This window comes from Mirounga leonina, unplaced genomic scaffold (assembly GCF_011800145.1).
Source record: "Mirounga leonina isolate KUSES-001 unplaced genomic scaffold, KU_Mleo_1.0 Mir_125, whole genome shotgun sequence".
Taxonomy (NCBI): Eukaryota; Metazoa; Chordata; class Mammalia; order Carnivora; family Phocidae; genus Mirounga; species Mirounga leonina.
Window position 1 is genome coordinate 35944026 of NW_023270305.1, and position 25593 is coordinate 35969618.

Sequence of the window (25593 nt, forward strand, 5' to 3'; positions counted from 1 at the left end):
AAGAAAGAAAGAAAGAAAGAAAGAAAGAAAGAAAGAAAGAAAGAAAGGAAAGAAAGAAAGAAAGAAAGAAAGAAAGAAAGAGAGAGAGAGAAAGAGAAAGAAATAAAGAAAAAGAAAGAAAGAAAGAAAGAAAGAAAGAAAGAAAGAAAGAAAGAAAGAAAGAAAGAAAGAAAAAGAAAAAAAAGAGAAAGAAAGAAAGAAAGAAGAAAGAAAGAAGAAAAGAAAAGAAAGGCAGGCAGTTTTTCATTAATAATGTGAAGCCAGCAGTTGTGACATAACCATTTCTTTAATAAATGACATAGGGGTCTCTTTTATATATAACACCATTATGGTACTTTTTTCACTAACTGCATTTATCAAGAAAGAATCCCACAGAGACTGTTTTTAGCTTTCTACAAGTACTTAATACTGTAATATTTATCCTACTCCAGAGACCCATATACTGAAAGGAATTAACTTTAAAATGATATCTCCCTAGAGGGCTGACAAGGCTTTTGATACAAATACCTTGCAGCAAATTAAACTGGAAATTCTATCTCAATGGAACAGTAATTAAAAATGCAACAGTCCGTAAAAAGTTTATATTGCTTGTGTATCTCAAATCTTCATAAAAATATTTTCAGGCAAAATAAAGGCAACAAATACACTCCTTGCTATTGCTCATTCTATTCTATTATTTAAAACACACATAAAAGCATGACGGACCAAGAAAAATAACTCTTGTATCATAGAAATAGGTGCAGATTTTGAGAAAGAAGCATCCTATTCAGACAAAACATTAGCAAAAATTGCAAGTTGTTTCACAGCTGATGACAGAATGCCACAAAGAGAGGGTTATATTTAACCCTCATCTGTTTATTTTAAAAGTCATCATAGAATAGCATTTAAATACTCTGTCATTTAATTTCCAAATACATCTAGAATCCTGGGATTTGTTTGTGTGCACGTGTGGTATGCTTTCCAGATAGCAAAACTGTTTTTGGCTAGGATTCAACTTGCATAATGGTTGGAAATAAGGGTCTAAAAATGCAAAGGCAAAAACAAAAATCACAATAAAAAATATTGAACTCAAGGAGCCTAAACATACTAAGAAACAGTTTCAGTGACTAAGATTCAGAGTTTAATGGAAAAAACATCCAAATTCCATCCACTTTCCCTTCTGGGAAGAAGTTCTTCCTCAGAAAACTCTTTTCAGGACCACCACCAATCTCTTCTCACTCTTCTCATCCCAAGTGCCCTCAACATTTGCAAGGAAAAAAATGTGGTATTTTTTCCTGGCTGGTGTATTTTTGTTTGTTTGCAGACACCCATGCATATTTCCAAGTATATTCACTGTCTCCATGAACTTTCTGGGATACATATGGAACTCTGTATAAAGCAGTTCAATATGCTGCAAACTGCAGGAAGCCTGGCAGTTGATAGTGCCCTGAAATTAGCAACTCAGTAATGGTTTGGTCTTCAACCCACATAAATTTTAGGGGATAGTCAAATGATGGTAATATTTGATGAATAATCTTTACTATTAAGTGTTTCTCAAAAATTTTAAAGCAAGCAAAATACATTCCCTTGGATTAGCCATCATATATGTAAAAAAAATTAAAATGAGACAACCTGTTGGCTTATTTTAAATGTAGACTTAATAGTTTAATCATGTGTTTTTCTTTTCAGTGTTTAGAAGATGAGTGAATTTGGTATTGACCCGAAGAACTTTAGAATCTGGGAGGTTGAAGACAGCAAGTATTTTTTTTTTATTCTTATGTTAATCCCCATACATTACATCATTAGTTTTAGATGAAGTGTTCCATGATTCATTGTTTGTGCATAACACCCAGTGCTCCATGCAGAATGTGCCCTCCTCAATACCCACCACCAGGCTAACCCATCCTCCCACCCCCTCCCCTCTAGAACCCTCAGTTTGTTTTTCAGAGTCCATCGTCTCTCATGGTTCGTCTACCCCTCCGATTTCCCCCACTTCATTCTTCCCCTCCCACTACCTTTTTTTTTTCTTAACATATATTGCATTATTTGTTTCAGAGGTACATATCTGAGATTCAACAGTCTTGCACAATTCACAGCGCTTACCAGAGCACATACCCTCCCCAGTGTCTATCACCCAGTCACCCCATCCCTCTCACCCCACCCCCCACTCCAGCAACCCTCAGTTTGTTTCCTACAATTAAGAATTCCTCATATCAGTGAGATCATATGATACATGTCTTTCTCTGTTTGACTTATTTCGCTCAACATAATACCCTCCAGTTCCATCCACGTTGCAAATGGCAAGATCTCATTCCTTTTGATGGCTGCATAATATTCCATTGTATATATATATACCACATCTTCTTTATCCATTCATCTGTCGATGGACATCTTGGCTCTTTCCACAGTTTGGCTATTGTGGACATTGCTGCTATAAACAGCGGGGTGCACGTACCCCTTCAGATCCCTACTTTTGTATCTTTGGGGTAAATACCCAGTAGTGCAATTGCTGGATCATACGGTAGCTCTATTTTCAACTTTTTGAGGAACCTCCATACAGCTTTCCAGAGTGGCTGCACCAGCTTGCATTCCCACCAACACTGTAGGAGGGTTCCCCTTTCTCCGCATCCCCGCCAACATCTGTCGTTTCCTGACTTGTTAATTTTAGCCATTCTGACTGGTGTGAGGTGGTATCTCATTGAGGTTTTGATTTGGATTTCCCTGATGCCAAGTGATATTGAGCACTTTTTCATGTGTCTTTGGCCATTTGGATGTCTTCTTTGGAAAAAGAAGACAGCAAGTATTTATGGCAACAGCCAAATATTAAGGAATGAAGGAAGAAAATGATGAGAAGCAACTCAAAAATCATAGGAGATTAGGGCCATCTATGGAGAAGGAATAATCCTATGCCTCTTAGTGTCTCCAGAGAGCATCACTGCATTGCAGTCTAGTAAGCAAATTCATGCTCATAATAAGAATAAGAATTAGTTACCTGTAAAAGTCTACTGCCTAAAGTACTCTTATAAGGAATGGGACATTATTGCAATGAGACATATTTAGAACAGGATTTTAGAGTTCCAGTTTAAGCCACATAACATGAAAAGTGTGGAGATTATCTCAAATATTCAAGGTGAGATTGAGAACTACTGTAACGTGTATCCGATTTCAGTCTGAAAAGATACTCTGTGAATTTCATTTATCTGTGATACCTTCAAATCCGGATGAAAATGAGATCTGGAGGTTCTTGATTATGTGTGGATTCATCCCATTTATGCTAGTGCATTAATTATTATGAATTATAAAGAGCATCAATACAGTAAGATCAATATGAAATAACAAAAGTTAAAGTTCTTCTTTCTCTTCCTCCCTATGTAGTGTACTTGACTTGCTGAATGAGGGCAGCCAGCATAATCCAAGCTTTGGGAGTTATGTCTCTTAAGTAGCAGGTACTCTACTTTCTCAAGAAGTTTTGGTCATGGGCTTTAATGAATCCCTCCTGAACTGACCCTACCTTTGCCATCAGCTCAGTCTCTGCAGAGTTAGAGTCCTGTTTGTAAAATGTTAGTGATTACAATTCATCCTTCAGAAGCATTTAATAGGGTACATAAAATCCATTGCAGAACCCAAGCGCTAATTAATGATACCACGCAGCATGTGCTTGCTCTTCCCTCTAACATTACCTGATCAGCCACAGCGCGAGCTAATTTGTCCATTCGAGAACCTGCTTCAGCGATTTTCTTGGCAGCATTAATAACATCAGATGTATTTTTCAATGGGCCTTTGCCTCTGAAACAACATATATAACATAATTAGAAATTCACTTTTGAGAAGAAATAAACAAACCTACCATATTGTTTGTCCAGGACTTTGCTTTTATATTTGATTTTATTCTGGCCACATTAGAGGAATTTTGAACATTTTCTGGATTCACTTCATTTTCCATGTTAATAGTGCACTTTACTTCCATTCACTTTTAAGGAATATTTTTCCCTATTTTGATGTGCATGCTCATATTTTATTCTTTACATTAATTTCTTTATTTTTAAACAGCGGTTCATTAAAAAAAGATGATCACTACAAGGGCAATAGGAATTTAATATTTAAATACTTACGTGTGCCTGTGCTATTTATATACACTACCTCATTTGTGTTTATTACAACCTTAGCAAGTAAGCATCATTATTCCCAGTTTTGAGGAGAGAAAAACGAACTAAAATTTATTAACTCATCTAATTTTTATAAAGGTCATAGTGTAAATTCTACATTTAAATCAGAGTCTAACCAAAATAAATGCACATGCATTGTCTTTCATACCATGGCCAGCACTATGTTGTATTAATTATATTTTTAAGTCTTCTTTGACACTTTGAAAGCAATGGTCTCTTGTATATAACTGGGAACTATTCGGCCAGAATTTCAGAAATCTTTTGAGCTCTCACTCTCATTGGCTTGTATATGTTTCTGGTACTGATTTATGAAGGAACACACGAAACATTGTGTGACAGCAGTTATCTTTATGCTTCCAAACCATTGTCCCATATTTTCATGTAAGGTTTTCAATTTGGTGGACTGTTTAATATTACATGTATTTTAAATATTTATTATAAAAGAAAAGGAAACTATGCTGCATCATAAATCCTTAAAATGTAGTATGTAACTTTACTTTCTCTTTTCTTGAGAGGTAAATAAAACAATAAATTTATTCTTTTTTTAAGCATTATTACATATTCTGCTCTCCGTATGTGCATCTAAAAATCAATGCATTTTTTAAGGCTACAAAATTACATTCCTATAGTTAGAGATGTGGTGAGATGTGGAGAAAAACTACTCAGAAGCGATTTATTTAGAACATGTAGAGATCTATAAAGTGGGCAATGACTGCCATTGTTATATAATAACATTTTATAAAATGGGAGACTTCAAATGGCTTCAGAAAATAAATGTAAATGAAGGGCATTTTGTTCAGTTTTCCTCCCAATTTCCCTTCTGGCATTTTTTACATTCATAGCAAAAACAAAAATATATTGTGTTCATGTCAATGCTTAAATACACACACACACACACACACTGGTAAATTCAAAACTTAAAAGATATTTCATTTTGCTGTGGTAACATCAATTCTTCCACAAAGGACATTGATTTTTTTTTAAATTACTACTTAGATTTTTAAATATGACAGGGATTTTACATGCAAATATTATGTGATATGGATAAGATTCTGGGACAATCTGGCTCCCATTTTCTAAAATTTTTTTTGCTATCTCTAAATAAATTTTTCCTTGTTTTTGCTTTATATTTCTTAGGAAGGTTTAGATGCAGAATCTGTCAATGTTTAATACTGTTGTCATTATTACACATTTTTCTGTAACTTCCAGGCCTTAGAATCTCTCTTTTTTACAATTTTACTCTGACATAATATTTGTTACTTTTTGCCTCATCTTAACCCATTCACAAATAGGTGGACGCTGCCTACTTTTTTTATTACTGACAATCGTGTGTGTTTATTTAAGAATTTCAAAGGATTTGGGAAAATGATTCCTCATCAACTTTATATAACTTTCAATAGCTGATTGATTATTACAAAATATGCTAAGTTAGTAAGGAACACCTATAGAGTGATTTGGCTAAGGTGCAGACTCCCATCTTGCAGCCAAAGAATGATTAGAACAGTTTTTGTGATTACACAGGAGACTACAGTACTTAGACAAACTAGTATATTGTTATTTAAGAAGTTTGAGACTAGAGTTCACTTTGTAGACTCAGTTCAAATTCCTGAAGTGGCAAGCTGGTGATAGGAATGTATTTCATTAAATGAAACAGCAAAATAGAAGTTCTGAGATCATCAAATATTTCCTTATTTTCTAGTTGAGGAAACTGAAGGAGGAAGGCTAACTGACATGCCCAAGATGATACTGGCAGATAGACTGATACAGAAAAAGAGAATTACATTTGGGACCTCTGTGTCCTGAATCACAATTTAGTACTCTTTACTCTTTTTACTATATATGTTTCATTCTTATAAGAATGCTAAAGTAGTGATCTCAGAGGAAAACAAATGGCCTTCATTACAAACATGAATGTACCAGAAATAATGGAAACAATAATGATCTGACTCAGGGAATTTAGAAAGAAGTAGGAAAAAATTAACAAAATTATGAGAACAGATTAATGATTTAGAGAATAATGAAACACTGGAAATAAATCTAGAATAGGCTCAAAAAAATAAAGAAAGAAAGAAGACAAAACTGATGTAAAGAAATATACCTAGATTACTATCAAGAAAAAATAGGAGAAAACAAATATTTAGAAGTAAAAAAAAGGTAACACTGAAATAACCTTAGAAAACAGAAAATTAAAAGTATCATAAAACTACTTTTAATACATATAAATAAATTTGAGAACCTCAAGGACTTAGCTTTCTAGGAAAATATAATTTACCAGTGCTGACCAGAAGGGAGATTTTGAAAAATCTATAGAGTCTGATTTCCATGGAAGAAATAAAACTGTTAAAGAGAAAGCTAGTCCAAATAATCAGTAAATCCAGGTGGTGTCTCAGAGGAACTCACTAAACCTTTAAAAAGAAGATAATCTCAATGTTATTTAAACTCTTCCAGAATACAGGAAGCCTTCAAAAACAATTTAATTAAGTAATATAATAATATTGATGTTGTGAGAAGCAACTAATACAAACTATTTGAGGATGATTATTTAGGTAATAAAACTTTTTTTAAAAAAGGAAGAAAAAGAAGAAAAAGCAAAGAAGTTAGGAAGTGGCAGTTGAGTGCTAGAGTAGATTTGCACATTCTCATAAGAGCTGCTGTTAAATTTTAAAGAATTTGGTGAGTCAGTTGACTTGCTGGTTGCTTGAAATTTGACATGATAAGAGTACTTACTCCATGGAAATCAGCAAATGCTGCATAAGTAAGGGTTACTCCCCACTCCACCCCCCACCACAAAATCAGCACACCACTGCCAAAACTTAAGGTAGTAGTTACAACCAGTGGAGAGCAAGGGTACTGTGATCTGTGAGAGGTATATGGGGGCATCTGGAGCTGGGTGATGGTTATACAGGTTACTTTTACAATGATGTTCAAGTTGTACATTCATATTTCATGAACTATTCTGTACATATTTGTCAATTTAAATAATATTTACTTGCTTATATTTCTGTCATGCTTATATTTCTGATGGATATGAAAAAATTTAATTTCCATTACCTTAATGACAGAGAAGGCTGGGTCTGTTTTTATCATTTATTGATCATTTTTATCTCTGAGTTGTTAATATAAGCTTTTGCATATTTTCCTAATGCTTGCTTGTTTTTACCTAAATTGGTATCTAAGCTCTTTAGGTATTTTGGTTTCTAATCTTTTGTTATTTATTCATGCTTCAAATTACTTCTAGTCTTAGCCTGTATATTTACTTTCATTACAGTTTTTTAATATAAATTCTAATTTTACTGGACCAAATGTATAAATCATTTCTACTAGAGTTTGTGCTTTTCCTCTGGTCTTTAAGAAGTTCTTCCTTGGGGCACCTGGGTGGCTCAGTTGGTTAAGCCACTGCCTTCAGCTCAGGTCATGATCCTGGAGTCCCGGGATCGAGTCCCGCATCTGGCTCCCTGCTCGGCGGGGAGTCTGCTTCTCCCTCTGACCCTCCTCCCTTTCATGCTCTCTCTCATTGTCTCTCTCGCAAATAAATAAATAAAATCTTAAAAAAAAAAGTTCTTCCTTGCTGTAGGTGTTAACACTATGGTAGTAATCATTTTGCAATATATATGTGTATCAAATCAATACACCGGACACCTTAAACTTACACAACGATGTATGTCAATTATATCTCAATGAAGTTGGAAAATAAAAGCTCATCCTTACCCCAAGATCATAAATATAGTCTCCCATTTTATTCTAAAATTTTAAAGTTTCCTTTTCATATTTAGATATTGAATCCACATGCAGTTTCTTTTTTGTGTATAAGATAAGACAGAAATCACAATCCTACTTTAGTTTTTCATACCAGTAGCCAAATGTCCCTCGATCATTGATTGAAAAGTAAATTTTTTCCTCTATAGTCTTTGTTATGATTAAATTATGTACTTTTTTATTTTTAAATTCTACATGAGTAAATGTATTACTTTAAAATGTAAATATAAACCCACACATATATGGTCAGCTCACTTACGAAAAAGCAGCCAGTACTATCCAATGGGGAACAGTCTCTTCAATAAATGGTGTTGGAAAAACTGGATAGCCACAAAAGAATAAAACTGGACCATTATCTTACACTGTACATAAAAATAAACTCAAAATGGATCAAAGACTTGAACATAAGACATAAAACCATAAAAACCCTGAAAGAAAACATGGCAATAAGCAACTTGACCCTGGTCTTGAAGATTTTTTGGATTTGACACCAAAAGCAAAATAAACAAGTGGGATGATCTCAAACTAAAAAGCTTCTGTACAATAAAGGAAACCATCAACAAAATGAAAAGGCAACCTACCAAATGGGAGAAAATATTTGCAAATCATATATCTGATAAAGAGTTATATCCAAAATACATAAAGAACTCAAACTCAGTAGCAATAAAGGCAAATAATCCAATTTAAAAATGAGTGAGACACCTGAATAGACATTTTTCCAGAGAAGATATACACATAGCCAACAGAAACCTAAAAAAGGTGCTCAACATCACTAATCACCAGGGAAATGCAAATCAAAACCACAATGAGAGATCAGCTTTCACCTGTTAGAACTGCTATTATCAAAAAGAAAAGAAATAAGTGTTGGTGAGGAGGTGAAGAAAAGGGAACTCTCATGCACTACTGGTGGGAATGTAAATTGGTAAGCCATTATGGAAAATAGTATGAAGGCTCCTTGAAAAATTAAAAATACAACTATCACATGGTCCAGCAATACTACTAATGGGTATTTACCCAAAGAAAATGAAAACACCAATGATTGCATGCTTATTTACAATAGCCAAGATATGAAAATCTAAATATCTTAAATGGAATAAATGATAAAGTGATAGATATATACATACACATATGTATATATATGTTATATGTACATATGTTGACTTCAGGGTCTCTCTTTTAAAGATACTAGTTATTACCCCACTGTGTGTGTATACATATACAGATTTCATTCCTTTGGGATAGAATTTGACTCATCCCGAAAGAATGAAATCTTGTCATTTGTGAAAACATGGATGGACCTTGAGGGTATTATGCTAAGTGAAATAAGTCAGACAGAGAAAGAAATATACCATATGAGCTCACTTATATGAGTAATCTAAAACAAAACAAAACAAAACCCAAACAAACAAACAAAACCAATGAACCAACCATACAGAAATACTCAAATTCATGGATACAGAGAACAAATTAGTGGTTACCAGAGGCCCAGGGTGGAGGGGATGGTGGAGGGTAAGAGGAGGGCAGGTAGTGAAATGGGATAAGGAAATTAAAAAGTACAAACCCCCAGCTGTAAAATTATGTTGTCAGGATATAATAATAATAACAATAATAATATAATAATAAATTGTATATGTGAAAGTTACTAAGAGAGTAGATCTTAAAAGTTTTCATCAAAGAAAAAAATTCTTACTTTACTTTCAAAAAAAAATTTGAAAGTTACTAAGAGAGTAGATCTTAAAAGTTTTCATCAAAGAAAATTTGTAACTATGTATGGTGATGGATGTTAACTAGACTTACTGTAATAATTTTACAATATATATGAATATCAAATTTAAAAATGTAAATATAAAAACAGAAAGCATTATAATTACCCAGATAATAGCACAAGAAAAACTATCAACTACTAAATGGAATAGTCTAGATATTCATAAGTACTTTTAGGTACTAAAGTGAAGTTAAAGCTATGTTCATCCTCATTGCTTCTTGAAAATAAATTAAGAAAATTCTTTGAAACATCTGGAAAACCCTATCTAGTATAGGATTCTGAACATCAGGCAAGTTTCAAAAAGTTTCAAAGCACAGATTTCTTTGAATATAGAATCAGTGACATGACCCACTTTCCCACATCATAAACAGAAGAGAAAGGAGATAGAAAAGATAGTTGTGTCTCTTGGGGGAGTGGGGGAATCAAAGTTACTAGCTTCTTTATGTTGTGCCAGGTTGTGTGGCTGCTCTTACTGGAAGTTGGGTGGTAACTGTGGGGTAACAACCAGTATCTTTAAAAGAAGAGACCCTGAATTCAACATATGTACAAGGGTAGCATTTTCTTTTAATGTTATCATTGCATAGGTCAGGAGTGAATTATGAAACTCCTTCAGACGTCAGAGTATCTATCTATAGCAGTGCTGTCCAAGAGAATTTTTGTAATAATGGACATGTTCTATAATTCTACACTGTCCAATATAGCAGCCCCTAGACACATGTGACTATAAAACACTTAAATGTGGCTAGTATGACTGAGGAACTGAGTTTAATTTGACTTAATTATTTCTTCTATTTTTAACTTTGCATTTTGAAGTTCCCAGGAACTTACAAGGATATATATGAGGATGTCCTATGCACCCTTGATCCAGCCTCCCCCAATGTTAACATCTGGCATAACTACAGTACAATAAAAGTGGGAAACTGATAATAAGATTTACAGAGATTATTCACATTTCAGCAGTTACACATGCAGTTGTGCGTATATGTGTGTAAGTTACAGGCCATTTTATCACATGTGTAACTTCATGTAACTATTACCACAATTGAGGTACAGAAATGTACTATCAACACAAGGTTCTCTTATACTAACTCTGTATCACCTGCCCCCCTTCCCTAATGGTAATCGCCCATAGTTGACCCATAGAGGATAATCAATAATTTGTTCTCCATCTCTTTATTTTTATTTCAAGAATATTATCTTAATGGAATCATATAATAGTCATCATCTGAGGTAGGTATTTTTCACTCTGTGTAAGGTCCATGAAGTTCATCTAGTTGCTGCATATGTGTATTGCTAAGTAGTTTTCTATGGAATGAATGCACCAGAGTTTATTTGACCATCATTCAAATGAAAGACATGTGGGTAGTTTTCAGTTTTAGGCTATTAAAAATATATCTGGTATAAATATTTCTGTATAGGTTTTTGGGTAAATATAAATGTTCATACTTCAGGATAAATAACCAAGAACAAAATTACTGGGTCCTATGATTAATCCATTTTTAGTTTTAAAATTAACTGTCATATTATTTTTCAATTTTATCTGATCTTAAATAAAATTTAAAAACCTAGAGCTGACATCCTTCACTCAATGGTGAAGGAATGAAAGCTTTTATTCTGAAAGCAGAAACAAAGGTGCCCCTTTTGCCACTTCTACTCAACAAAATACTAGAAGTCCTAGCCAGAGCAATTAAGCAAGAAAAAGAAATAAAAGTCATCCAGACTGGAAAGGAAGAAGTAAAGTTATCTTTGTTCATAGACACATGATCTTTTATGTAGGCAACCCAAAATACTCTAAAACAAACAAACTGGAATAAATGAATTCAGCAAAACTGTGGAATATAAAACCAACATACAAAAATCTATGAGGCAACATACAAAAATCTATCAGCATTACCCTGATACCAAAACCAGATAAAGACTCCACTAAAAAAGAGAACTACAGAACAATATCCCTGAAAACGTGGATGCAAGAATTCCAAGTAAAATATTAGCAACCTGAATTCAACAATACATTAAAAAAATAATTTACCACAGTCAAGTGGGATTTATTCCTGGGTTGCAAAGGGTGGTTCAATATTCACAAAAAAAATCAATGTAATACACCACATTAATAAAATAAAGGATAAGAACTATATGATCATTTCAATAGAAGCAGAAAAGGCATCTGACAAAGGACAACATCCACTCATGATAAAAACCCTCAAAAAAGTAGATTTAGAGGGAACATACCTCAACATAATAAAGGCTCTATGTGGGACGCCTGGGTGGCTCAGTTGGTTAAGCGACTGCCTTCGGCTCAGGTCATGATCCTGGAGTCCTGGGATCGAGTCCTGCATCGGGCTCCCTGCTGAGCAGGGAGTCTGCTTCTCCCTCTGACCCTCCCCTCTCTCATGTGCATGCTCTCTCTCACTCATTCTCTCTCTCTCAAATAAATAAAACCTTAAAAAAAACTGGCTTTAAAAAAATAATAATAATAATAAAGGCTCTATGTGAAAAACCCACAGCTAATATCATCCTCAATGGGGAAAAACTGAGACCTTTTTCTCTACAGTCAGGAATAAGACAGGGATGTCCACTCTCACCACTGTTATTTAACATAGTCTGGAAGTCCTAGCCACAGCAATGAGACAACAAAAAGAAATAAATGGTATTCAAAACAGCAAGGAAGAAGTAAAACTTTCACTATTTGCAGATGACATGCAGTTGTGTGTATATGTGTGTAAGTTACAGGCCATTTTATCACATGTGTAACTTCATGTAACTATATAGAAAATCCAAGAGACTCCACCAAAAAACTGCTGGAACTGATAAGCAAATTCAGTAAAGTCACAGGATACAATATCAACATATAGAAATCTGTTGCATTTCTATACACCAATGATGCAGCAGCAGAAAGGAAAATTAAAGAATCAGTCCCATTTATAACTGCACCAAAAATAATAAGATACATAGGAATAAACCTAACCAAAGAGGTGAAGGACCTATACTCTGAAAACTATAAAACACTGATGAAAGAAATTGGAGATGACATAGAGAAATGGAAAGACATTCCATGCTCATCGATTGGAAGAACAAATATTGTTAAAATGTCTACCCTACCCAAAGCAATCTACACATTTAATGTAATCCCTATCAAAATACCAATAGCATTTTTCACAGAGCTAGAACCAACAAGCCTAAAATTTGTATGGAATCACAAAAGATATGGAATAGCCAAAGCATCCTTGAGAAAGAAAAGCAAAGCTGGAGGCATCACAATTCTGGACTTCAAGTTATATTACAAAGCTGTAGTAATCAAAACAGTATGGTACTGGCACAAAAATAGACCCACAAATCAATAGAACAGAACAGAAAACCCAGAAATGAACCCACAACTGTATGGTCAAGGAATCTTCAACAAAGCAGGAAAGAATAGCCAATGGGAAAAAGTCTTTTCAACAAATGGTGTTGGGGAAACTGGACAGGAACATGCAAAAGAATGAAACCGGACCACTTTCTTACTCCATACACAGAAATAAATTCAAAATGGATCAAAGACCTAAATGTGAGACCTTAAAACATAAAAATCCTAGAGGAGTGGGGCGCCTGGGTGGCTCAGTTGGTTAAGTGTCTGCCTTTGGTTCAGGTCATGATCTCAGGGTCCTAGGATGGAGCCCTGCATCAGGCTCCCTGCTCAGTGGGGTGTCTGCTTCTCCCTCTGCCTCTTCCCCCACTCTTTCCTCTCTCTCTCCCCCTCCCTCCCTCTAATAAATAAGTAAAACCATAAAAAAAAAAAAACTCCTAGAGGAGAACACAGGAAGTACCCTCTTTGACATCAGCCATAGCAATTTCTTGCTAGATATGTCTCCTGAGGCAAGGAAAACAAAAGCAAAAATAAACTGTTGGGACTTGATCAAAATAAAAAGCTTCTGCTCAGTGAAGGAAACAATCAACAAAACTAAACAGCAACCTATGGAATGGGAGGATATATCTGCAAATGACATATCTGATAAGGGGTGAGTATCCAAAATATATAAAGAACTTATAAAACTCGACACCCAAAAAACAATCCATTTAAAAACTGGGCATGAATAGACGCATGAATAGACATTTTTCCAAAGAAGGCATACAGATGGCCAACAGGCACATGAAAAATGCTCAACATCACTGATCATCAGGGAAATGCAAATCAAAACTACAATGAAATAGCACCTCACACCTGTCAGAATGACTAAGTTAAAAAACACAAGAATCAGGTGTCGGTGAGGATGCAGAGAAAGGGGAACCCTCTTGCACTGTCAATGGGAATGCAAACTGGTGCAGCCACTATGGAAAACAGTTTGGAGTGTCCTCAAAAAATTAAAAGTAGAACTACTCTATGATTCAGCGATTGCACTACTAGGTATTTACCCAAAGAATTAAAAAATACTATCAAAGGGATAATATATCCCAATATCTATAACAACATTATCTACAAAAGCCAGATTATGGAAACAGCCCAAGTGTCCATCAACTGATGCAAGGATAAAGAAGATGTGGTACACACACACACACACACACACACACAGGAATATTATTCAGCCATAAAAAAGAATGAAATCTTGCCATTTTTAATGACATGGATGGAGCTAGAGAGTATTATGCTAAGCAAAATAAGTCAGTGACAGAAATATAAGTACCATATGATTTCACTCATATGTGGAATTTAAGAAACAAATAAACAAATGGGGGGAAAAGAGAGAGAGGGAGACTAACCATGAAACAGACTATTAACTATAAAGAACAAACTGATGGTTATCAGAGGGAGGTCAGGTGAGGGAATAGATAAAATTGGTGATGGGGATTAAGGAGTGAACTTGCTGTGATGAGTACCAGGTATTGTATGGAAGTGTTGAATCACTATGTTGTACACCTGTAACTAATATTATATTGTGTATTAACTAAGTGGAATTTAAATAAAAACTTTAAAAAAATAACATAAAAAATAAAATAAAAAATGGGCAAAGGATCTAAATAAAAATCTTTCCAAAGGAGACATACAGATGGTCAACAGACACATGAAAAGATACTCAACATCACTCATCATCAAGGAAATGCAAATCAAAACCACAATGAGATATCAGCTTGCGCCTGTCAGAATGACCAAAATCAAAAAGAAATAACAAGTATTGGCAAGAATGTGGGGGGAAAAAGGAACCCTAATCACTGTTGTTCGGAATGCAAACTGGTACAGTTACTGTGGAAAAGAATATGGAGGTTCCTCAAAAATAATAAATAAATAAATAAATAAATAACCAAAAATACATATGATCCACTAATTCCAGTACTGGGTATTTACCCAAAGACAATGAAAACACTAATTGGAAAAGTACATCTACCCATATGTTTATTGCAGCATTATTTATAATAGCTGAGATACAGAAGCAATGTAACTGTTTATCAATAGATGAATGAAGACGTGGTGTATACGTGCACACACAATGGAATACTATTCACCCATAAAAAATGAGATCTTGACATTGGTGGCAACACAGATGGACTTAGAGGGTATTATGCTAAGTGAAGTCAGAGAGAGAAATATAAATACCATATGATTTCACTTATCTGTGTAATCTAACAAAGAAACAAAACAAGCAAGCTGTCTGATACTGGGATGTCTTGGCAGGGTTGGGGTGGGGGGTGACATAAGTGAAGGGGATTAAGGGTTGCAAACTTCCAGTTAAGTCAAGGGGATGTAATATTCAGCATAGGGAACATAGTCAATAATATTGCAATTACTTTGTATAGTGACAAGTAGTAACTACACTTAACATGGTAAGCATTTTGTAACATATATAGTTGTCAAATCACTATGTTGTACACATGAAAGTAATGTTATTACATGTCAACTATAATTAAAAAATTAAAAAATAAACTTTTTTTTCAAAAAAGTGTAATACTGGCATAAAGACAGACACATAGACCAACAGAACAGAATAGAGAGCCGAGAAGTAAGCCCTCATGCATCTGGCAAAATGATTTTTCAACAGGGTTGTCACAAGACCATTTAACAGGAAAAGGACAGTGTTGTCAACAAGTAGTGTTTAGAAAACTTGATATCCATATGCAAAAAAAAAAAAATGATGTGGGACCCTTATCTTATACCATATATAAAAATTAACTCAAAATTGATTAAGACCTTAACATAAGAGCTAAACTATAAAAGTATTACAAGAAAACAAAGAAACTTCCTGACATTGGATTTGGCAATGATTTCTTATATATGATACCAAGAACACAGGTAACAAAAGAAAAACTGATAAATTTGACTGTACCAAAATTTTAAAAACTTTTGTGCATAAAAGGACACAACAGAGTAAAAAGGAAACCCACAGAATCAGGGAAAAGATTTACAAATTACATATCTAACAAGGAGTTAATATCTGTAATATATAAAAAAAATCTTACAACTCAACACTAAAAATAAATGAACCTGATTTAAAAAGGAGCAAAGGCCCTGAGTATACATTCCTGTAAAAAAATATACAATGACTAATCAATACATGAAAAGATGTTCAATATCACTAATTATTAGGGAATGCAAATCAAAACCAGTGAGATGCCATCTCACACTCATTAAGATGGCTATTATAAAAACAAACAAAGACAGAAAATAAGTGTTGGCAAGAACGCAGAGAAATTAGAACCTTTGTGCACTGTTGATGGGAATGTAAATGGTGCAGTGATTCCTCAAAAAATTAAGTATCATATTATCCAGCAATTCTACTCCATAGTATATACTCCAAAGAACTAAAAGCAGGGTCTCAAGAAGACATCTGTACACCAAAGTTTATAGCATTATTCACAATAGCCAAAAGTTGGAATCGATCCAAGTTTCCAACATGGATGAATGGATAAACAAAATATGATATATACATACAATATGATATTTAGTCTTAAAAAGGAATGAAAGTCTGACATAAGCTACAACATGGACAAACCCTGAGAACATTATGCCAAGTGAAATAAGCCAGTCACAAAAAGACAAATGCACGATGTTTCCACTTATCTGAGATACTTAGAGTAGTCAAATTCATACAGACAGGAGAATGGTGGTTGCCAGAGGTAGAGGAGAGAGAGGAATGAGGAGTTAGTGTTCAATGGTACAGTTTCTGTTGGGGAAAATGAAAAATTTCTTGAGATTGATGATGGTGATGGTTACACAATATAAATGTATTTAACGCCACAGATCTGTACACTTAAAATGGTCAAAATGGTTTTATTATATTTTTATGCAATAAAAAATAAATAGCCATGTGGCTACTGTATTTGACAGCACAGGTCTAAATGAACCACAGCCATCTGAATAATGCAAAGTGGGACAGAAACCACAAACAAATGGCCAACAGAAAAAAAATATGTATCAGGCCTGGAAAAGAGAAGATAATGTTTGAGTCTTCTATCAGTGAAAGGAAATGGTGACAAAGGAACTGGCCCCATTAACTGTATAGCTTTTAGTCTCAAAATGATGGCTTACACTTTTCATGTTTCCCTACCTTAAACCAGATTCACTATTTTAGGCATGTTAAAAGGTGCTTTGAGGAATCTTTTGATCTTAAAGACAGAAACCATAATATTGTTCCACCTGGAACATGTTTTTAGGTTTTTGGGTTTTTTTTCGAAAGAACATCAAGTCATAGAATTGGCTCTACTATAGAGGCTCACATAACCTCTTCCTCTTCTCTTTTGGTAATAGGTCATTCTTATATAAGGCTCAATATTTGGAAGCTTTCCCAGGAAGTAATCACTCATAAAAAGAAAGTCATGGAAACTATTACTATATCATTGCTATCTACATTTACCAATGAATTCACATTTATTTCATGGAAAGGTAATAAGTATTAATGGGATGAATCAATGTGTGAGTACATTCTGAATTAATGTACTCAGTACCCAGAATTCTGAAATTCTGAGTTATTCCAAATTAAAAGGTTTATTTGTTATACCTCTAACTTGTCAATATACTGTGACTCTCCAATAATGATATAAAGTATATAGGAATGTATCTGCAAATGTACTGAATTATAGAAGCTTCTTTTTAGAAACAGAGTTCCATAAAACATGCTTGGAAAATACCACTTTCACCAATGAGTTGATGCAGTATGATGTATGAAAACAATATAGTAGAAAAGTTGAATGAATATGGGGAATAATGATGAGTCAATGGGACTGCAAGACCATGACTTCAACTATTAAAGGAAGTCACATTTACGTTATGGCCTTGAAGTAAAAATACGTACAAAGATGAGAAATAAGTCTAAGGGTCAATAAAGGCAGGGCTTGAGTTTCAGTCCAAGATCACATTGAGGAAAAACCCTGAACTCACCTCCTCCATGGAGATACCAAATCTATCCCTATTTATAGAGCAGTTCCTCCTAAAGATGAACTGAGGTCTGAGTGAACAGATTCTGCACACTAAAGGATCAAGAGCCCACAGAGAGATCAGCAAGAGAGACAGAGACCCAGTAACAAAGATAACCCCTACCCCAACACTGGGAACTACAGTGGGTAGAAATAGCACTGAGGGACTATGAACAGATTTATCTGCCCTAGGGCACCAAGAAAAAAGCCATGGTTTCAAAGAGCAACTAGCATATAACAGAACCCTGCCAAATGGTGGGGGAGCTGCTGAAACTCTCTTCAGGTTGGACGCACTGACAAACACCATGGTTTATGTCCCCCCTCCACCTTAATAACAGATACAGAGCAGGGTCTAGGCACCATTGCTCGCCTGCCACTTCAGGGATCCCTGAGTCCCCTGGACTACACAAGCCTGGGATGATCTGGGGCATAGTAAAAAAAAACAAAACTATAGTTTAAAAGAACAACTAGAATATAAAAGATTCAGCCCTAGAACTCTGCCAAATGGTGGAGGAGCTGCTGAGATTTTCTGGCTCAGATGGCCTAGTGAGTGCCATGGTTTACCTTTCCCTTCCACTTTCATAGCACGGATGAGAGCAGCGTCTGGGTGCTCTGGCTAGCTTATCACCTCAGAGAACTTTGGGCCCTTAGCTCACACTAGTCTAAGGTGTCTCACCAAGGTGGCCCTAGTGTGGTGCATACTAAGACACCCTTGGTAAGTGTGCACTATTCACCAAAGTGACAGAGGTGCAAAGTACCCTGGAACACTCCAGGCTTGCACTACTTCACCTCCAGATGACTTGCCAGGACACCCCAGACACAGAACACTCTGGGACCTCACATCTCAAGGCCACTTCAGCTCCAGCTACCCCACCAGGGAACCACCCTACAAAGATCATTCTGGGAACCCCCGGTCCATGCACACCCTATAAGGGCACCCCCTGCACTAAGCACCCTGAGACACCTCAGCTGCATCCACTTTAGTTTCAGTTGTCCTACTTGTATGCCCTCTACACAGATAGCCCCAGGACCTTCCAGGTTCCACCCACTTCAGCTTCAGCTCTTCTGCCAGTATGCCCTCTGTGTAGAGAGTCCTAGGGCCACCAAGCCCACACCTACATCAACTCTGGCCATTAAACTAGGGCAGCCCCAACATGGAGTTCCCCAAGACCCTCATCTCTCACTAGCCACAGCTCCAGCCCACCAACCAGAGTCATCAGGCACACCCAGTGAACAAAGGGGAAAACCATACACAAGACCATTCCTTCAAGTTTAGGAAAAGTATTTATTCTGCCAAATTCATAGAAACAAACACAGAGTCAAGCAAAATGAGGAGATAGAAGATGCTCCAAGTGAAAGAATAAGAAAAAAAAACCTCAGAAAAAGTCTAAATGAAATGGAGATAAACAATATACCTGATAAAGAGTTCAAAGTAATAGCCATAAAGATGCTCACTGGACTGGAGAGAAGAGTGAAGGAACTTAGTGAGAATTTCAAAAAAGAGAAAATATAAAAAAGAACCAGAGTTGAAGAATACAAAAACCAAAATGAAAGATACACTAGAGGGAATCAACAGATCAGAGGATGAAGAAGAATGGATTAGCAACCTGAAAGAGTACTGGAAAGCACCTAAGCTGAACAGCAAAAAATAAATAAAATTTAAATTTAAAAAACTGAAATTATGTTAAGGGATCACTTAAACAGTATCAAGTGAAGAAACATTTGCATTATAAAAGTCCCACAAGGAGAAGAGAGAGACCAAAAGGGGCAGACCACTTATTTGAGGACATACAACTGAAAATTTATCTAACCTGGAGAAAGAAACAGACATCCAGGTTCAGGAAGCACAGAGAGTTTCAAACAAGATAAACCCAAGGTGGCCCACACCATGGCACATAGTAATTAAAACACTGAAGAGTAAAGATAAAGATAAAATTTTAAAAGCAGCAAGAGAGAAGAAACTAGTAACATACAAGAGAAACCCCCTAAGACTATCAGATGATTTTCAGCAGAAACTTTGCAGGCCAGAAGGCGGTGTCATGATATATTCAAAGTGCTGAAAGGAAAAAAACCTACAACCAAGAATACTCTAACAGGCAAGGTTATTATTCAGAATTGAAGGAGAGATAAAAAGTTTCCCACACAAAAGTTAAAAGAACTCATCACCACTAAACCAACTTTACAAGAAATGTTAAAGAAACTTCTTTAAATGGAAAAGAAAAAAGTCATAATTGGAAGAAAATTATGAAAAAAAAATCATGAGCAAAAGCAAACATACAGTAGAGATAGTAGGTCAATCACTTATAAGCTAGTGTGAAGGTTAAAAGACAAAAGTAGTAAAATCAGTTGCATGTTAAAAATTACTTAAGGGCATGTCAAGCACAAGAAAAAAAAATCTGGAAAGACCACGAACATATGGAGGTTAAATAACATGCTACTAAACAATGAATGGGCCAACCAGGAACTAAAAGAAATAAAAAATAGTACATGGAAACAACTGAAAATGAAAACACAATGGTCCAAAACCTCTGGAATGCAGCAAAAGCAGTGTTAAGAGGGAAGTTTATAGCAGTACAGGCCAACCTCAAGAAACAAGAAAAATCTCAAATAAACAACTTAACCTTATACCTAAAGGAGCTAGAAATAGAACAAACAAAATCTAAAACCAGCAGAAGGAAGCAAATAATAAAGATTAGAGCAGGAAAAAAAAATGATACAGCAACTAAAACAATAGAACAGATCAATGAAACCAAGAGCTGGTTCTTTGAAAAAAAATCAGTACAATTGATCTGTAGCCAGACTTATCAAGAAAAAAAGAGAAAGGACTCAAAAAAATAAAATCACAAATGAGAGAGGACAAATAACAACCAACACCACAGAAACACAATTATAAGAGAATACTATGAAATATTATATGCCAACAAATTGGACAACCTACAAGAAATGGATAAATTCATAGAAACATATAAACTACTAAAACTGAAACAGGAAGAAATAGAAAATTTGAACAAATTGATAACCAGTAAAGATATTGAATCAATGATCAAAACATTCCCCAGAAAACAAAAGTCCAGGACCAGATGGCTTCCCAGGCAAATTCTACAGAACATTCAAAGAAGAGTTAATACCTCTTCTCAAACTACACCAAAAAATAGAACAGGAAGGAAAACCTCCAAATTCATTCTATGAGGCCAGCATTACCATGATACAAAGACCAGATAAAACCACCACTAAAAAAGAAAACCACAGGCCAATATCCCTGATGAACATAGACATAAAAATCCTGAACATAATACTAGTGAACTGAATCCAACAATACATTAAAAAAAAAAATCATTCACCACAGTCAAGTGGATTTATTCCTGAGTTGCAAGGATGGATCAATATCCGTAAGTCAATCAGTGTGATACATCACATCAATAAGAGAAAGAATAAGAACCATACGATTATTTCAATAGGTGCAGAAAAAGTATTTGACAAAGTACAGTATCCATTCATGAAAAAACCATCAACAAAGTAGGTTTAGAGGGAATATACCTCAACATAATAAAGGCTATTATGAAAATGCCACAGCTACCATCATCCTCAATGGGGAAAAACTAAGAGTCTCCTCCCTAAGGTCAGAACAAGACAAGGATGTCCACTCTTACCACTTTTATTCAATAAAATACTGGAAATCCTAGCCACAGCAATCTGACAATAAAAAGAAATAAAAGGCATTCAAAACAGCAAGGAAGAAGTAAAATTTTCACTATTTTCAGAGAACATGATACTCTATATAGAAAACCCAAAAGAATCCACCAGAAAACTACTAGAACTGATAAATGAATTCAATAAGGTCACAGGATACATCAACATAGAGAAAACTGTTACGTTTCTATACACTGATAATGAAGCAATAGAAAGTGAAATTAAGAGAACAATTCCATTTACAACTGCATCAAAAAATAATAAGATACCTAAGAATAAACCTAACCAAAGAGGTGAAAGTTCTGCACTCTGAAAACTATAAAACATTGATAAAAGAAATTGAAGACAACAAAAAGAATGGAAAGACATACCAGGCTCATGGGTTGGAAGAACAAATATTGTCAAAATGTCTATACTACCCAAAGCAATCTATACATCTAATGCAATCCCTATCAAAATACCACCAGCATTTTTCACAGAGCTAGAACCAACAATCTTAAATTTTGTTTGGAACCACAAAAGACTCCAAATAGCCAAAGCAACCTTGAAAAAGAAAGCAATGCTGGAGGTATCACAGTTCTGGACTTCAAGTTATAAGACTATAGTAATCAAAACAGTATGGTACTGGTACAAAATAGACACATAAATCAATGGAACAGAATAGAAAACCCAGAAATAAACCCACAATTATATGGTCAATTAAGCTTTGACAAAACAGGAAAGTATATACAATGGGAAAAAGACAGTCTCTTCAACAAATGGTGTTGGGAAAACTGGACAGCCACAGGCAAAATAATGAAACTGGACCGCTTTCTTACACCATACACAAAAATTAATTCAAAATGGATTAAAGACTAAATGTGAGACAGGAAGCCATCAAAATCGTGGAAGAGAACACAAGCAGTAACTTCTCTGATATTGGCCTGAGCAACTTTTTTCTAGATAGGACCCCTGAGGCAAGGGAAACAAAAGCAAAAATAAATTATTGGGACTTCACCAAAATAAAAAGTTTCTACACAGCAAAGGAAACCAATAACAAAACTAAAAGGAAACCCACAGAATGGGAGAACATATTTGCAAATGATATATCTAACAGTATCCAAAATATATTAAGAACTTATCAAACTCAACACCCAAGAAAAAATTAATCCAATTTTAAAAACGGGCAGAAGACATGAACAGACATTTCTCCAAAGAAGACATACAGATAGCCGACAGACACATGAAAAGATTTTTTTTTTGGTTGTTTTTGTTTTTTTAAAAGATTTTATTTATCCATTTATGAGAGACAGAGAGAGAGAGAGGCAGAGGGAGAAGCAGGCTCCCAAGAAGCAGGGAGCCCCATGCAGGACTCGATCCCAAGACCCTGGGATCATGACCTGAGCCGAAGGCAGATGCTTACCATCTGAGCCACACAGGTGCCCCACATGAAAAGATGCTTATCAGTCTTCATGAAAGAAATGCAAATCAAAACTACAATGAGATATCACCTCACACCTGTCACAATGGCTAAAATCAACAAAACAAACAACAGGTGTTAGCAAGGATGTAGAGAAAGGGGAACCCTCTTGCACTTTTGGTGGAAATGCAAACTGGTGCAGTACTGTGCAAGACAGTATGGAGGTTCCTCAAAAAGTTAAAAATAGAACTACCGTATAATGCAGCAATGCAGTACTGGGTATTTACCCAAAGAATAGAAAAACACTAATCAAAAGTGATACATGCACCCCTATGTTTATGCAAGAAACAAATGAGCAAAGGCAAAAGAGAGAGAGAGAGAGAGAAAGAGAAACCAAGAATTAGACTCTTAACTATAAAGAACAAACTGACGGTTACCAGAGAGGAGGTGAGTGGGGGGATAGGTTAAATCAGTGATGGGGATTGAGGAGTACACTTGTGATGAGCACCAGGTGATGTACGGAATTGTTGCATCAGTATATTGTATACCTGAAACTAATGTAACACTGTATGTTAACTAAGTGGAATTAAAATAAAATCTTAAAGAAAATTAGTCAAGGGGACTTCCAAAATAAAGAAAATGTAAAATATAACATACACACAAAATGTGGAGAGGGGAATAAAAATGAAGTTGTTCAGAAAGTGTTTGAACTTAAGTAACCATCAACTTAATATGGGATGCTGTATACTTAGGATGTTATATATGAATCTCATGGTAACCACACATCAAAACCTAGACTAGATACACAAAAAATAAAGAGAAAGAAAGCCAATCATAACACTACAGAAAGTCACCAATCACAAGGAAGAGAACAAGAAGAAAGGAACAGAGAACTATAAAAACAACGAGAAAACAATGAACAAAATAGCAAAAAGTACATACCAATCAATAATTACTTTAAATGTAAATGGTCTACATGTTCCAATAAACGAAAACACAACAGTTCAAAGTGTTTCTAATTCAGCTAAACCAATTTTAAGAGGTAAGTTTTTAGCACTACAGGCCTACCTCAAGAAATGAGAAAAACCTCAAACAATCTAACCTAAAGGAACTAGACAAGGAAGAACAAACAAAGCTCACAATTAGTAAAAGAAAGGAAGTAATAAAGATCAGAGAAGAAATAAATGAAAAAGAAACTAAAAATAATAGAAAAACATCAATGAAACCAAGACCTGCTTCTTCAAAAGATAAACAAAATCAGTAAGTCTTTGGCCAGACTGGAGGGAAAAAGAGAGAGGACCCAAATGAATAAAATCAGAAATGAAGAAGGAGAAGTAACAACTGACACCACAGAAATACAAATGATTGTAAAAGCGTACTACAAAAAAATTATATGTCAACAAATTGGATAACACAAAAGAAAGAGATAAATTCCTAGAAAACATACACTCTTCCAAAATTGAATCAGGGAGATACAGAAAATCTGAATGGTAATGAAATTGGATTTGTAATAAAAAAAAAAAACTCACAACAAACAAAAGTCCAGGACCAGATTCACAGGTGAATTCTGTCAAACATTTAAAGAAGAATCAATACTTACTCTCTGCAAACTATTCCAAAAATGGAAGAGAAAGGAAAACTTCAAATACATTCTGCAAGGCCAGCATTACCCTGATACCAAAACCAGATGAAGATAGCTATCTGCAAAAGCAATGAAACTGGACCACTTTCTAATACCACACACAAAAATAAACTCAAAATGGATTCTAAATGCAAGACCTGAATCCACAAAACTCCAAGAAGAAAACAGTAATTTCTCTGATACTGGCCTTTGCAACATTTTTCTAGATATGTCTCCTCAGGCAAGGGAAATAAATGCAAACATAAACTATTGAGACTACACTAAAAAAAATATATATCCTTTGCACAGTGTGAAGGAAACCATCAACAAAACAAAAAGACAGCCTACTGAATAGGAGTAGGTATTTTTAGATGATATATCCAAAAAGGAGTTAATATCCAAAATATATAAAGAACTTATACAACACTAAAACAATCCAATCCAAAAATGGGCAGAAGACCTAAATAGACATTTTTAAAAGAAGACATACAAATAGCCAAGAGACATATGAATAGATGCCCCATATTACTAATCATCAGAATAACGGAAACCAAAACCACAATGAGATATAACCTTATAACTTATTAGAATGGTTTGAATCAAAAAGATTAGAAATAACTAGTGTTGGTTTGGATGTGCACTGTTGGTGGGAATGTAAATTGGTGCAGCCACTACAGAAAACAGTATGGAGGTTTCTAAAAAAAATTAAAAATAGAAATACCCTATAGTCCTGTAATTTTCCTACTGGGTATTTACTCAAAGAAAATGAAAACACTAATTCAAAAAGATATATGCACCCATATGTTTATTGCAACATTATATATAATAGCCAAGATAT

At 34.9% G+C, this 25593-nt stretch overlaps 1 protein-coding gene across 6 annotated transcripts in view; it reads right to left on the reverse strand.

Annotated features, from left to right (window-relative positions):
• The window catches only part of CTNNA2 (catenin alpha 2), a 957367-nt gene that overhangs the window by 43140 nt on the left and 888634 nt on the right, over window positions 1–25593 (reverse strand). For all 6 annotated transcript variants that reach the window (XM_035001191.1, XM_035001192.1, XM_035001190.1 and 3 more), the window contains one exon: window positions 3660–3765. In XM_035001191.1, coding sequence (XP_034857082.1) covers window positions 3660–3765 — 106 coding nt within the window. The remainder of the gene's footprint in view (window positions 1–3659; window positions 3766–25593) is intronic.